This window comes from Anopheles nili, chromosome 3 (assembly GCF_943737925.1).
Source record: "Anopheles nili chromosome 3, idAnoNiliSN_F5_01, whole genome shotgun sequence".
Classification (NCBI taxonomy): domain Eukaryota; kingdom Metazoa; phylum Arthropoda; class Insecta; order Diptera; family Culicidae; genus Anopheles; species Anopheles nili.
The window spans coordinates 33141076-33157378 of NC_071292.1; the positions used below are offsets into that span (position 1 = coordinate 33141076).

At 49.8% G+C, this 16303-nt stretch overlaps 1 protein-coding gene across 1 annotated transcript in view; it reads right to left on the reverse strand.

Moving 5' to 3' along the window:
- The window catches only part of LOC128726791 (uncharacterized), a 30959-nt gene extending 17000 nt beyond the window's left edge, over positions 1–13959 (reverse strand). The window contains exons 1-6 of the mRNA XM_053820618.1: positions 13830–13959; positions 12871–13086; positions 7800–8233; positions 4255–4927; positions 4001–4148; positions 63–532 (exon numbers count right to left, since the gene is read on the reverse strand). Of these exons, the coding sequence (XP_053676593.1) occupies positions 63–532; positions 4001–4148; positions 4255–4927; positions 7800–8233; positions 12871–13086; positions 13830–13959 (2071 nt within the window). The remainder of the gene's footprint in view (positions 1–62; positions 533–4000; positions 4149–4254; positions 4928–7799; positions 8234–12870; positions 13087–13829) is intronic.
- Between the last annotated feature and the right edge of the window lie 2344 nt (positions 13960–16303).

Consider the following 16303-nt stretch of genomic DNA (forward strand, 5'->3'; position numbering starts at 1 on the left):
CTGAAAGTAAAGCAATAAACCAGATTAGAACCAGAGCGGTAATGACACTCGTGCGCACTAACCTGTCCCCTTTCCGGCATTGTACACTCCATTGGAGGTGATGGTCGGCGGTAGCTTGATGACCTCTATCCGATCGTTGGAACCACCGACGCCACTTCCGACACCAGTCGTGCCTGGGCCGAGTCCTCCAATGCCACCGTTGCTACCGAGCTGGTGATGATGGTGTGACATACCGGGCGGAAGCAGTCCAGAACCAGAGCCACTTCCCGATGATCCCGAACCCAGATGAGATCCGCCACTGGCACCGCCGCTGCCGCTGTTTCCGCCGCCATACTCGTTCGGTTCCAGTCGCTGGCGCTTGGCTGCACTTAAACCATTCATTTGAGCAAATATGGAATTGTCTTCGAGCGAAATGGTTTTCTTACGTCCACGGCCGGTCGTGCCCGGTACCTTGGGCCCCACGATGGAGGAGGTGTACTTGATGATCTCCGTGTCCGGCGGCAGGCGTACTCCGAGCAAGGACGAAGGATCACTGATGTCGTATCGGGGGATGATGTGAACGCGGACGCAAAAGAACGCATGGTTGAGCAGAAAAATACAAACAATCGGATTTAGTAAGAAGTTTGTTGAGAGAAAAAGCAGGCAACAAAATGACAAAACGAAAAAGTAACGCAACCGAATGAACGCAATGGCAAGAAATGATCAACAAAGAACGTAAGGATTACGGCGAGTACAATAAGAAACAATTATAAGGATATAAGCAATTGACAAACATCCAACAACATAGTGAGTAAAAAACAGGAGAAAACAACTGAGTAAATACAACCAACTGAAGAACGTGAAAACTAAATGTGGACTTTTCGATTGGATGCCTTCCAATAGACAGGCCAACAAAAAATCCATCTCCTTTACCAGGATGTTATCTCACAGAAGCCCACAAAAGCATCGAACGACCCATCCCGATGGCTATCAAATCCGGGGTCTACAACAGATGCCTGCCCATTTCTGTCGCACGTCACGCCACCGTTACATCGCTTCGTTACGTTACGGACGATTGGCATCGATCCAATTTTGGGGGACGATTCAACCCATAGCGGGATCGATTTTTCGCTGCAGTCATGCGAGCCAACAAAAGCGCCTGAATTGCTGCAAACACTAGCCAGTGGTCGATTCCTCAAGGATCAATCTTACCACGCCCGAATTTGGGAGCCAAAATCGAAATGGTCGCCAGAGCCGCTGGAAAGAACTGAAATTTGGTGTGTTTTTCGCGACTCCCAGTTGGATGACGGGAGTTTTCATTCGAAAGGCCCAGCGCAAACGCTACAAAATGCATCCTAAAATGCAGGAATTCTCCGGGGAGGATGTGCTGTATGTGTCCTGCATCCAGCAGACGGTAAGCATTCGTGTCCCCAAGCAGAATGTAAACGACAAAGCGAGCCGTCTCCACAAAAGTTACGACCAACGATCGATTAAAGGTTTTTCGCTGTCGGTTGCAGCTGGCGTTTGGACACAGGAGTTTTGCTACCCTACGGCCAATCCTTTGGGAGTTGGAAGTGAAAAAAAAAACGCTCGTTCGAAAACAATCCAGAAAATTCCCTGCCAGAATCGTGCCCTCTACAACAGGATGTGGGAATCCCTTGAGAGAACGACGAAAAGCATTGCAAACTCCGAACTGAACACGTCCAAAAGAGCTGCAACACCACCACCTTTTCTCGTGGTTTCTGTCTCTCTTTACTCCATCATTTCCTTGCATGGGGACGAAACGATGGTTTAGAAAGCAGTAAAAAAAAGCAGTAACTAAAAGTGCACATTCATTAGCAACCCGGCGGCACCGTCCTCTTCTTCCGGAAGTGCAACACAATCCGCATTCCGAGCCTAAAAGACGCCAAGAGGAAATGGCACAAACGGAAGTGTGGCATCGACGCAACGCGGAGCCATCCGATCCGACAACCTAACGAAGAGGATTCTCACAACGGGGAGCACCAGATGGTCGGGGACCGGAGAGGGATTGCAAATCCTTCCGCGTACGGCTCCGAGCGAGGGCAATGATGGTGAGAAAAAGGCTGCTTTTTCGTGGGTTTTTCCAGTTTCTCCCTCATCCCTGGGAAGGCAGGTGGGGTTTGTGGCATTTTTGCCACCCTCCCGGTACACTAAACCGACAATCTGCAGAAGCACGCTGAGGGATGAGGGCTGGCTTCGAGAGGATGAATGGGTGGGATTGCGCGTCCTCAGAAAGGCAACAGCCCGTCGTTTCGTGGAAAAACGGCCCCCTCATTTGTAGTGTGATGCTTTTCTTCTCGATGGCGGCGGGAAAAACCATCCCCCAGCAGTACATAGGGTGAAGCGACCCACACACACACACACTGGTTACAAACGATAAAAAAAAGCTGAGAGTCGTTCGCAACAAGCGAGAGGGAACGATATCGAAGGATGGCAGACATGGGAAAGCAACAAGGATGCTGCTGATGCAAGCTTCAGCTCCAACCAACACACAACGCTTTTGCGAAGGTTTCCCTTTCCGGTTCGGTGTGTTAAGCCTCACTATTTCGCCGAACGAATGAAAATGTGTCCACCTCCCACGCGGTTTCTTCCTCTCGCATCATTCCTTCCCCCCCCCTCCCCCACCACGCTTTAGGTGGTCGAGCGGGTGTTCCAAAATTCCCGAGCCACGGTCGCCTTCCGGTTCCGCGTTCTCGCTGGTCGGTAGGTAGGTGGCGCTCTCCCCCGCAAGTACCGGGGAAAAGGACGAGGAATAATTTATTCGTTTACATTTCCTATATCCTTTCGTTGTCCTCGCGTGGACTGTGTGTGTGAGAGAGAGAGAGTGAATTGAGAGGGGCACCCGTAGTTCTTCATCGAGGCGGGTTTTTCTCCCCCTTGCTTGCTGGTGGATTCGGTTTCATCGGAAAACTCTAACGCCGGAGGGAGTGTGGGTGGATGGGTGATTTACCGAGGCTCTACTACTATATCCTTGCCGACCCCAACCAAACACATACATCCTCGCGCTCCCTTCGTACAGCGCCTCTTCGACCATCCCAGAACCGACTGAGATCAGACAACTCTCCGTTCCCCACGGTCTCCCCCTGGCTGAAAAGGCTCCCATAAAAAGGACACGTGCGTTGTTGGTGAGGGTAGCGCACGTGGGAGGTCGACCAGGACACGATGGGAAAAGCTCGCCCCCAAAAGAAACTAGATTTTATCCCCACCACACGTTTCCTAGCAAAAGCCATCGGAACTAGGCGATGGGGAGAGATGAGCCATTTTTTTCTTCCTTCGCCACCTCTCACCACTCCATAAAAAGCACCATGGCATCGAGAATTTTCCGGGGGTTTGCTCTGCACGGCGTACGACACAGCAGCAACGCCATTTTCCTGCTCCTGCGCTGCGGCAGAGGCCGCGTTTTGTGTCCTGCTGTCGGATCGCTGGAATCGTTCGGTGCAAAACCCGCGCGCGCGGTACGGATCGACGACCTAACCATGTCCTGGATGGTGCACACACGCGGATGCGGAGAACAAAGCTGCGCCTCTGCCTTTCGCACCGCACAGCGCACACTTCTTCTCCTTCCAATGAGTGCAAACAAATCCCTTTCCGCTCAGCCTACCACCATCCTTATTTTAATTCTCGGCGTCAGCGTCATCGTCGTCCTTGCAACTGCAGCATGGAGAGAAGCTTGCAAAGCCAACCGACGAGTGGTGGGAAATTCCCAGCGCAATAACAAAAAAAAGCAACAAAAAAATATAATTCGCAATGGACGCAATCGGGACCTTTTCATCGGCTTCGTCCTGGGGCCACATAGTGTGGGTGGGTTTGCGAGCTTTTCCGCGACAACACACGTTCGTTCGTTCGTTCGTTCGTTCGTGTGTGTGTGTGTGGGTAGATGGGGAAAAAGAAGAAGGCACTCTCGACCGCAGGGGGGGTGGTGTGTGTGTGTGTGCGTTCTCGGTTTTGCGAATCCTTCTCATTTGCGCCTCATTTGTCGCCCTCCGGCGGCACCACTCACTTTAGAATCCCGGAGGAAATGTAGTCCTTCGCCTTGGCCTGGCTCGCCGCCAGCGCGTTCATCGTCGCCGTCATGTTCTGCTGCGTCGTCAGGTCGAGATTATTAAACTGCGACAGTGTGCTGAGGGCGTTCATCGACGCGCTCAATCCTGTGAAGAAGAAGAGGAAAATGAGCCCAATGGAGATGGAGGTTGATTAGAGCCAAACCGCCCCTGGTTCTCTCTTGGCGTTTTTGCCGCGGGAGGGAAAACTCACCCAAATCGGTAGCCCCGCTCATACCACCCTTGCCATCCTTCGACGAACGCGACGAGGACGACAGACCCTGCAGGTGGTTCTGCTGCGAGGACGAAGACCCGGGATTCCCGTGGCTGGCACTGATGGTAACGCTGGGCGTTGGCTGCTGCTTGCTCGAGCTCACGGACGGTGAGCTGGAACCGCGCGTGATCGATATCGAGTCGTTTCCAATCAGCCTGCTCGCACCGTGCGGTGATGCTAGCGAAACGGAACCACCGGACGAACCACCGCTTGAGGACGATTTCTGTTTCGAGGACGATCCACCACCACCACCGGAATTGCCGCTTCCGAGGGAATTACTCCCACCGCTGCCAAGCCCTGCCAACATGCTGAGACTGGCGAGTTGATGTTGCTGGTGTTGCTGGAGCTGTTGCTGTTGGAGCTGTTGTTGCTGTTGCTGCTGCTGCTGTTGTTGCTGCTGTTGCTGTTGCTGGTGTTGTTGCTGGGCGTGAGAGCTGTTGGAACTGCCTCCACCACCGCCACCACTTCCTCCACCGGAATGTTGCTGATTTTGGGCGGCTGCTGCAGCCGCCGTGATGGCCATCAGCTCCTTGTGGAGGGTTGCTTGGCTGTAGAGGGACTGTTTGTAGGCGGCTGCGGCTGCGGCCTGTGACACGGACGGTGAGGAAGAGTTCTGTTAGGGCGGGAGAAGAGAGAGACAGAGAGAGAATGAAGATGAAAAAGGGAAAACGAAATTAATGAAATTTGCTCGAAGGGGTGCCATTTTGGGGATGGCAAGGAACGGCGGTTGCGAATTAAACCCTTGAGTGTAGCTCTTGAAGTTGCTTTTGGAAGCCTTCTTTTCAACGGTAAAAATGACCTAACACATGAAATGCAATGGGAACAACATGAACAATCATCCTAAAACATATCCTCTCCATTCCGGAAGCTGGAATGCAATCTTAAAACGTAAACAGACCACCCAAAACCTTTGGGACGTCATTCTCAAGTAACAAAAGCTGTTTGATGGAACAATTTGGGGTTAAATAAATATGCACAAAATTGTCCTACAGCGGCGAAAGCGGCTTGGAAACGCCCTCATGGGACCCATCCATGAGATTTCTCTCTCTCTCTCTCTCTCGCTCTCACTCACCCTACACACTATACACATTCCCTCGGTCGGTGGTTGACGCTAATTAAATTTACATACACCTATCCCACCGGCGGCGGGTTGGCTAGCTTTCTGGAATGGATTTTGCGCGAGTTTCATACCACAGAGCTTCATCTCGCTCGATCCGGGCGAATAAAAGCTCCATCCCGCCTGCCGGTGGTGGTTATGAGCACGAGGACATCCGGTCGGACGCAGGCTATGCAATTTTGGGGCCAGCTCACGAGCATCACGAGCAAGGCTTGAAACATCGCGCATGAAACGTACAGCAAGATTGCATAACTCGTGGATAAAATGTTGGCGAAACGAGCGGGACAGGCAACGCGAGCGGGGATCGTGTCGGTGGACATTTTTCGTAAATTAATTTTCCTGCCCTTTCCTACGACGACACGACACAAAACGGAATGGAATGGGAGGTGTTTCGCTCTCTTTTTTTTGTTTGGGGAGGGCGAAAGGATTTTCTGTTAATCATTTTTATTTCGCACAGAACGCAAAGCCAAGCCTGAACGTGCTCCCGTCGCACTGGGAATGAATCATGGGAAAAAAAGCGATTCAACCTAGAGGAGAGTGGGTCAGCCAGGGCTGTTAACGGGGAACAGCTTGTTTTAGCGGGAGCAAAATAAAAATGCACCACCCAGAGCGTGATGCACGTTTCATATTCATTTTCGCGGTATGGTTAGTTTTTGTGCGGTTCAAATTTGAGTTGAATGCATAAAAAATGGCTCCACTTTTGAGAGGGGTGTGGAATGCAAATGAAACAAAAAAAACTATCGGATAAACGGATGAGTTGCATCACGGATGTATATTTTCGTTTCTACAGAACGGATAACCCATCGTCACAGGACGAGAACTTTTTGAAAAAAAGCCTTCGCAAAAGCTTTCCCACTGCCAGAGAATTCCAGAGGTATAAGTAGAAAAAACGAAATGTCAAAGTTCACGAGGCTTCCAGTTTTTTGCGAGATCAACAACAAAAAAATGCAATAAACTTTCGCATGGAGTAAAATATGCTTCCAATCGATTTCGAACCGACCGCAGGCGCCTTTCGCCAATCAAAAGGTAACAACAACAGCAAAAAACACATAAAGACAACGCCGCCTGGTGTTTCCCTTAATGAAACGAATTGATCAAGCGTAACTTTACGAAAAACTCGATTTTAACGTCCCTTCTCTGTGGCGACGAGCGTCACGGTGGCACTTTCCGGACAAGTCAAACCATCGAAAGGACCTCCCTTTTGCTGGCCTGAGAGCCGCGAGGAAGTGGAAGAGAGCAAAAGCAAAAAAAAAAAGACGGAAGCTCACAAATAAAAGCACCCGAATAAAAATGCACACGCGCAATATATCCTTGTCCCTGCGCGCCCTTCGGTGGGCTCGGAAAGCAGCTGAAAAACAAATTAGGAAGATGTCATCTTCCCGGCGAGAAGAGCGTGCAGGGGCAGCAGAAAAAGGAGACACACCCCTCCTCTAGGCTTCTTCAGCGACTCCTCCCAACTGGCTTTCCACGACCGAAAGGACCAAAAACCGTGACACAACACGGTGGGAATTGGACAGCAGAAGCAGCAACAGCAGCAGCTTGCCTATCCGGGGCAAAATGTAATCAGGTAACGCACACACACGAGCGAAAACGAACGGAGGGGTTGTTTTTGGGCCGTTGGGATTGATTGTTTGAATAGCCGTGATGGGCACGCTGGGGGGGGGGGGGGGGGGGGTTTTGTGTCCCACCGGAAAAAGGACAGAAGGGTGCCGCACCCTGACGCGAGCGCAAAAGGTAATGAGAGGTTTGTTTTTTTTTCCTGTTTGCTGCTGGCCTCTGAAAGGGACACGAAAACGGTCGATGGCAAGTCGCAGCAATCAAGATACCACCGCGACGAGGAGAGAGCGAGAGAGTGAGAGAACCATCGAAATGATTTCCACGCACCGTGGAAAGTGTGTCGCGGGACAGGGGACCTGCCTCGATCTCTCTTTCTCGCTCAGTCTCCTTCCCACATCCCAGGTTTGCTCCATTATCGCCCGGGTGGTTCGAGAGAATCCATTTTGGTGCGGGAAAAACGATCCAGGACACGACCGCGAATGAGGTTTTCCTTCTTTCGCAATGTTGAAGAGTTTCGTGCACGTGAAGAAGGTGGATGGAAACCAATTTGTGATGTTGAATCAAAAGCTTCAAATTCCCATTATTCCTCCCGCTGTAGCTGTATGCTTGTGTTCGATTTTTTATGCCTTAAATGATACAGTGATACGTCTAAAGACCGACCTCATCATAAACGCAGGTTTGTTACAAGACAATTGTTGAGCTAAAACAGTTAGGTGGTGTGCGTATTTTCCCGACGGATTTTCCAACCGACATGTTGCGCCTACTTGGTTCCTTCGGAAAACACACATCCTAGCAACCACCGAAAACTCACCTTGTACGAAGAGTTGTTGCTGCCACCGCCGGTTCCCCCACCCATTCCACCGGCACCCATACCACCCGCCATTCCACCGGACGATCCGACGCCGGCCCCGGAACTGGCGTTGCTGCTGTTGCTATTGCTGCTTCTGTCGCGTTTTTTGCCTTTTCCACCACCGGAACCACCCTTGCCGGAGTTTCCACCTCCACTACCGGAGCCTCCACCACTGCCGCCGCCACCACCACCACCACCACCGGCACCACCGGACGATGCGTTACCACCCGAGGCGGCAACGGCGGCAGCGGCAGCCGCCGCACTCATCGCCCCAAGCCCCAGCCCAGCCGGAAAAGCGCCGGCCAGGTCGTGCGAGAATGGCAGCTGCGACATGCCGGACGCCTGCAACCGGGCGAAATAGTCCTGTGCGGCCAGCTGTGCCATCGACCACCAGCCTGCAATGAGGGGGGAGAAAGAGAAAAAAGAACATTAGTGATTGAAATATAAGCGATTATGGAAAACTGTGCCACTCCCCTTTACCCGAGGGCACCCTTTGCCGAAACCCACACGAAATTGTGTGCACCCTTCCGTGGCCATTGTGACCGCCTTTGAACACTTTGACAGAAGGGTTTTCGGTGGTGACATTTGCAACGCCTGCTGTTGTTGTAGGAATCTGCGCTGTCAGGTGAGTCAACCGAGAACGTCAACTTCTTGGCAAGTCAAAACATCGTCCTGGTTATTGGTGGATTTAGAGTTGTTTCGTTGGAAAAGCTACGTAAAAACGTGCTTATCCTAAGCCGATAATCAGCATAATTGCATTAACGCTCAGCAGTGGTGTTAAACACCGATAACCGACGCACACACAACTAACAAGAAGCTGGCTAACATCGGAAGCAGCAACAAAAAAAATAAGGTTGCAGGCACGCACCCTCGCGGCGTGTTTAAAAGCAAAAAAACAACCCCACATCACAGCGGCCAATAGGGGTTGGGGTGACGCGAAGGGATGAAGCAATAAAAAAAAGCATAACATTTACCGACACCATCTGCGTGAAGGTTGTGTTTGTGAGCACACACACACACACACACGCATCCCAACATGCCGTGGTGTTGGAGTGCTACATACACGCACCAGGTGCACGTTGAAAAGTGAGCGAAAACGAGAGAAAGAGAGAGAGAAAGAGAATGTGTCTCTCGCGAAAGGACTCTCCGAGAGGAGTGAGCGAGTGTTTGTTGAGATATTCCCCCAGCTCAGTCATTCACGTCGGGAGCATTTTCGAGAAGGAAAATATTGCGGGAAAACACACACAGCCCCTCGAAAGGAAAAACCCCAACACCAAACGATGCGCGCCCGGTACGTACCAATAATCAATTGTAATCGCACACAAACACACCCATCCAACTTCACACCATGCCCGTCGTTGTTGTTGTGTGTGTGCGCCGAGTTATGCTTCGTGCACGCACACACGTACACTTCCGGCTTCTTCTCTCTGCGCTGCTCCCTTGACGACTCCCTTTTTTTTTCGCGGGCCAATGTTTCATGGTCTCGCATAAAACCTGACCAGACACAAGCGGCGGCTCCGTTGTCTTCTTTCTCACCGTTCTCACTCGCTCTCGCTTCCACATTTTAACGCGTTCTCTGTCTCTCTCTCTCACTCGTGCACACGTGCGACTTCTCAACGCGCGTGCTTATCCCCGGGGCGAGACACAATCGACGAAAAACCCCGCACGGGCGCTGCTGCTCGGTCACACGGGACCACACGAGAAGGCAGAGAGAACGAGATGGAGCAAAAATGCGCACATCCGGCAGGACTCTCCGACCCACATGACCTCCCCCCACCTCTCTGCTTCCATCTTTTCATTTTTCCACCTCTTCAGACCTTCCACGAAAGGCACACACCAAGAGCAGAGCCAGAGCCTCGCCTCGACGTGGTGTGGCGTTTCGCGATGCGGATCAGAGGTTCTTTGTTCTTTCAGCTTCTCCCGGCTATGGGTTTTGATTTTTTTTTCTCCCATGTATGTGGGGGGGTTCCACAGTGAGGCTCCATCTTTAGGCTCTGGCCCGGGAGACAGCAATGGCGAATGATGCTGGGGACGGCTGTAAAATTGCTCGTTGGGGATAACGACATCGATGGGACGAAAAATCGGTCTTTTAGACGGTTTGCCTCTTTTTACCTTGAAGACCATCCATGGATGAATTTCGGGCTGATGGTTGGGAAAAGTATCCATTCAAGCATTAAAAAAAGCTAAATTACCCATTAATGTAGCGTTATGAAACAAATAACGCATTACAGATGCATTGTTAGATAACACGCAGGATGTTGAACTCTTGCAAACTCATGGTAACCTAGTTCTGGCAATCGATTCCCTCACCGAAAGTCCACAGGTGGTAACAGAAGAAACAACCAGCAGGTTAACAAAAACCAACAAAAAAGTACAACCATGAATAATCAACCGAAAAAGGATGAACAAAAAACAAAGCCAGAGGAATCCTTCCAGCTTCATCAAAATGCAGCTCAAAGTATTCAGAAATCATACAGAAAAAACTCAAACCCAAGACGCTGAGCAAAATGAAAAGGAAAGCGCTCATACGCACACACACACATACATACACACGTATATATATTATCACACGACGCACCAGCAGCCACAGACAGATCGATACGGCACATACATATGCACGCGTATCAGCCAGCTCTCGCACTGGTGGTGGTGTGTACGTGTGTGTAGTTATATTTTAAACAGCACACCAACAAACCCCCACCGGCACACATACAGCGGCTCGCACACGTGTGGCCTTGACATTCGTCCTTCTCACCACCACCCACTCAAAACCCCTACCACCCCCTGTTCCACCCAGCAAGAATGTTACCTTGAACTTGACCTCAACATTAACCAGCCCTTCTTCGCCAGGGCGAAACTGACGTCAGTAGACTTCCCCGAGTTGATGATGATCATATGCCAGTGATGACGATGATGATGATGATGACGCTGATGACGATGATGGTGGTATTGTATGTGCGCTACATTCAACCGCTAGACGGGCGTGTTTTTTTTCTCCTCCATCACACGTCATAACAAAAAGCCAAACAAAACTACGAAACAAACACAATGAAGCACGCAGCTGCAGCAGCAGACAGACATACATACGCGCCGCCGCCCACCATCCGGAAGGGGTCATGCACACATACGTCTGCTTTTCAACCCACCACCCCCACCCAACCACCCTCAGCCATTCCTGTGCTGAACAATGCGCATATTCACTTTCGCTTTCCGCACATCATATAATGAGCCTTGTCAAAATGAACTTCACATTACTGAACTACTCCCACTCATCCACCCACACAGCGCCACCCCACCTACAAAAAAATGGGTTGAAGGGTCATGTGAACGAGACGCCCAGACTTCTCTTTCTCTCTCTCTCTCGCTCAGGTCATTGGCCCTATTTTCATGATTATGTTTATGCAACGAGAGCTTGCATTCTCTGCACCAGGTGTCCAGTTGAGAAATCATCGATAGTCTCTCGACGCCCATCATCATCATCATCATCATCAGACTCAATCAAAGCGATATAAATCTGTCGCTGAATCCAAAAAAAATCCTTCGCCGGATGGGAAGGTGATTCTAATCGCAACAAATCGATTGCAGCGCATTTAGCGTTTTACAATGCCACGTTTGCGTTTGCTGCCATTCTATTCCTTGGGTGGTTTCTAATCTCACCCCCACCCCCACCCAAACGCAACAGTATTTTCTTCGATGAGCCGCTTTGAGAACGCGCATAAGCACAACAACAAAAAAAAACAAGAGATACATTTACGATTATGGCGATTAGAGTATGATTGTTATTGCCATTAATATGTTTATTGCCTTATCGCTGCGGTGCACCACCAGAATGAACGTCTGTCTCAATCTCTCTCTCTCTCTAACACTCTTCCCGTCCCATTCGATTGTGTTCCTTTGAGCGCTTTTCTAAAGGCAATCTCGTGCCGCAAATCGATGAAATCGCAGCGGCTGAGTAGCATCAAACTTTAATGGTGCATAAATGAGGATCGAACGATACGCTATCTTTCGTTTCAACCCAACACTTATCGGATGCTTTTAAATGATATAAAAACCATTATTCATTCATTCCAACATTCCAACGGACCTGCGTTCTCTGCTTTAAAGTGCGTTAAATTTGTGTGCTGTGATCTTTAAAACGTAAACGGCGTGGCACAGCGCGCTTTAAAGGGAATTTCGTTGCAATGATGCAGTCACGAAATAAAGCTCTCAACATCATCTCATGTTCTTGGAATCGAAGCATTGCTGCTATCATTGCTGGAATGGCATTTACTTTCATTTTCTCTCGCTATCACACACCTGCTGAGTTCGAGCGTTAAGCGAGCATAACGCCACTTTAAGAATCGAAAGTGAATGCGTAAACGCCACCCACACATTTAGGAGTTTTTGGGAGGAATTTAAGGACACTCGGACCATCGGACAGACACTGTTTTAAAGCAGTTGAAGCGATGCATTCAACACAATTCCACGCATTTCGTGGCAGGCAGTTAGTGCGCCACCCCCCATCGTGGGGAGGGTGAAAGTATGCAACCACTGGGTGGTGGTGGGTGGGAATGCTCAATTGCGGGTCATATATGCATCGGTGACTTTCGATGTCGGGGGTCACCCGCAGATCAATTGCGGGAATGCAACCCCAACACGCACAACCGTTTCGTTTGTGGGTTTTCACCCAATTTTCCACCCAATTGAGTACTTAAATGTGTGTGTATACGTGTGTTGGGTGGTGAAGGAACGCGTCCGACTGTGACGGGTGGAACCGATGGCATTTTACTGATAATGGACGTTCAAGCGATATATTTGCATGAAAATTTAAAGCTTCTGCTGCTAGGAGAGGCTTTAAAGCTGGGCTTTTCACTGCGTCGGTCTCTTAACTCATTTTTGATTCATTTTAACTTCATTTAATAACAACTTTTTATACGAACTAGCAAAAACTACACGTTGCTCAGTTCCCCAGCTGAGAGAATTCTTGATAAACCCACAGAAAAATGGCTGATAAAAAACCACGTGCCATGGTGAGTAAAAATTAACTACTTACTGGTATGTAAGCCGGCCAATGAAGCTGCCTGTGATGCGGCCACGGCCATCGTGTTCTGGTGCGAGTGGGACATCGAGAACCGATCGTTGCCGGTACCGGAACCGGAACCGGTGTTCGGCATCATCCCACCAAGTCCACCGGGCATGCCGAACTGTGAACCGAACAGTGGATTAGAAGCCGCGGCCGCCATTGCGGAAGGATCGCGTCCCCAATAAGCTGTAAAAAAGAGGAAAGTAAATAAGAAGCAGGTTCAGTAAAGGTTGAGCTTTTTAAGGCAAGAGAAAATGCCGGAAAACGCGACGATGCAAATCATATGCCGTGGAAAAAAGGAAAAGCATCCTCTTTTAATAACCATCGCAAGACCCGACCACAAATCCGTGACCGGCTAATGACCGGTGTATGCGCGACCGGAAGAGAGGCATATTGGAAACGGTCATTACCGTTCTGTGCGCCTGCTCGAGTTAAAAAGGTGGCTGACTTCTTTCTTCTTCGCTGAGCAGCAGGAAAATATGACCATTTAGTCTCGAAAGCGGCCACCCACCACGGATTAAATGCATTTATTATACCGCCAACGGGTTGGTGGGTTTTCGGTTTCAAGAAAGGCGCACCAGCGATCTTTGGAGAAGAAAAACAAAACGTGCCACTAATCACTTGCCCGCGCAGCGCTCATAAACGCTAACGTGAAATTAATTCCAAAAAATCGACCGACGTTCGGAGTGGATTTTGTGCGGAAAAAGTTAACCCCTCCACGCGAGTGAGGCTCGGAAAAGCAAACAAAAATCATATGCCTCGAGAGTAGGGAAAAACGATGGGGTTGGAAACACCTTTAAACGACCAGAAAAATTGCGCAATTTTCGAATTGCGGTGGCAATTTTCATCCCTTTTTTCCTGCATGCTTTACAAAAGCAGCTTCTTTTCTTAAACATAATCTATCGCATATCTAAATTAGAAACACTTACCAAACAGTGAGGCGGCATCTAGCAGCGCGGCCGGATCGTTAACACCGGCTGCGCCTCCCAGACCGGTTCCCGACTGCCCGCCGCCACCCTTCTTCTCGCCGCCGCCCTTCTTCTCCCCGTCCTTATCCATTCGGCCAATTTTGACGGCTTTCTGGGGGCGAGAGCTAGCAGCTGAACGCCGCCGGCCCTTCTACTGCCGAGAAGAAAAAGAAAAACCAACTCTCCTTCTCCTGCTGCTGCTGCTGCTGCTGCTGCTGGACCCGTGGAAATTCGGATCACACAATCGTCGTGTTGGTTTGATCACACCACCGCACACGTAGTAGAATCGACACTACACACAAACAAAGCTCCTCTTCGAAGGAGCCTTTTTCTTCTCTGGTATAGCCTTTTCCTAGACGCTGTCAACTTTACGCCTCATGAGCTCTCGTCAACATACTTATCTAATCGACACTCACACACACGCACACACTTTTCTATACACACACACACACATACACTCGCACGCACAATTTTTTGCGAACGATGAATTTCCCTTCTTTGCGCACTAGAGGTTGAAGCCTCTCTTTTTCCTGATGTCTCTCTCTCTCTCTGCTGCTGCTTGGAGGATGGATGAAGGGTTCTGCTTCGTTTTCTTCACGCGTTCATATTAACGGGATCGGCGGAGGGGCTGCTGTGTGGTGGAAATTGTTATCACCATTATTGAATTTGGGTGTGAGTTAGAGAAATGGGCAACTGTTTGAGCGACCTCTATTATATCGATCCCATCTCGCCGCAGCACGCCATTACAACAGCCGCTTTTCCGGGCTCGGTTGGGAAAAGGGGATGCGGCGTTCTCTCGCACGATCCATCTACACACTACTACGCGACAGAAGCGTAAGAAACGATTTTCACGACCCCTTCTGAAGCGTGCGTGCGGGGATGACCGCACGTAGTTATTTCTTTTTAAAATGCACCATCATTTTGCACCGCGAAAACACACCGGTGGTTAATTATTCCTGCTTCACACGTACTACACACGAACACACGTACACGTAGTATTGCGCTTTCAGTGACCCGTTGGTGGATAAATTTCTAAATTTGCGATAGAAGCAGGTTTTTTTTCAAAATCTTGTTGGATTAGATATTATTTACACCACTCCATGCTACAACAGCACTGCCTTCTTTATGCTTCTCATTGTCACTAAACGATAGAAATATGGATGAGAAAGTTACACTACTGGCTGGGATAAACCACTCGTACGAGTTCCTATAAAACAGCATAAGTCCTACAATAGGTCAATAATGTCCCTTCGATAAACGGGCCGCTTGTGAAATGATAACTTATTGCCATTTCTCCCAAAACGACGTGTTTTAGAGGAATGCTCGCTATTCCACCCTAGCGAAAAACCCATTCAAAAAAGGCTCTTTTACCAGGCGTCAGAGTGAAAGAAAAGAAAAATACCCAACACCATCCGCAAGAGCGCAAAAAGCAATCGGATCCACTGAACGATCACTTCCAAAGCAAGCGTCGGCGATCACGAGGATCGGTGGCAGTTATCTCGTTCGAAGGTTGACAGAGCGCGAGAAAAAAAGGGAATCAAACCAAAAAAAATCCCCCCTCCGAGAAGCAATCTCTCGATCCCGGGGCGAACGATTTTTTGCAGGGCTTCTTCTTCGCGTTCCGTTCCCTTCCATGGGTGTGGGATTTTTTTCGATGATTCGGAGACTTCGAATGCAGCAGCTGAGGATTGCAACATGGGTAGTTCGCGTGCCAGAAGAAGAAGGAGAAGCCTTCTGTTGGTCGCTTTTGCCTTCGCTGTCCTCGCGACACCCCAGGGAGCCCTTTTTTTTCTCCCGGATGCAATTTTGCCACGAAAACTGATCGTCTACGTGTGCGTATGTGTGTGTATGTTGGTGTCTTGGGACGGGGCTTGGGTCCCTCAGCTTTAAGGGTGTGTTTGTGCATCAAAAAGCACACGCGAACGTACTCCGTCAGTCCCGCGCTCAGGAAAAGTGGTTTGCATTTTTATTTTTCTCCCCCACTGTTTCTTCTTCCTCAGAGGGTGCGCACCCTTTTATTTTTTGGGGTGGCTTGTAATTGCCACAACCAGCATCAGATAAGCGCGCGGATTTCGCCGAAAATGACCCGCTCACACAACCGTGTTTCGGTGATGGGTGTTTTTTTCGGAAGGCAGGCGGCAAACAGCGGCGGCGTGGCTTCATCTGATCGTGATCGCGATTGTGGCGTGGAGTTTTGCTCTGCCGAAGCCACCACCGAAAAGCGCTCTTGTGGCAAGGACCTGGAAGGCAAAAGAAGAGAGAGAGAAAGAGAGAGAAAGAACACATTAATGTTAGTGCACAAATTGTTATGCTGCCATTAGAGGCGGCGAGTTCGCGAGCCCACGGGCGTCGGATGGATATTAATGGTAAATTGGTACACGGTGGGATGGATCGAGGGGGGAGGAGCAGGTGAAACGAGGGAGAGACTCTTCCTC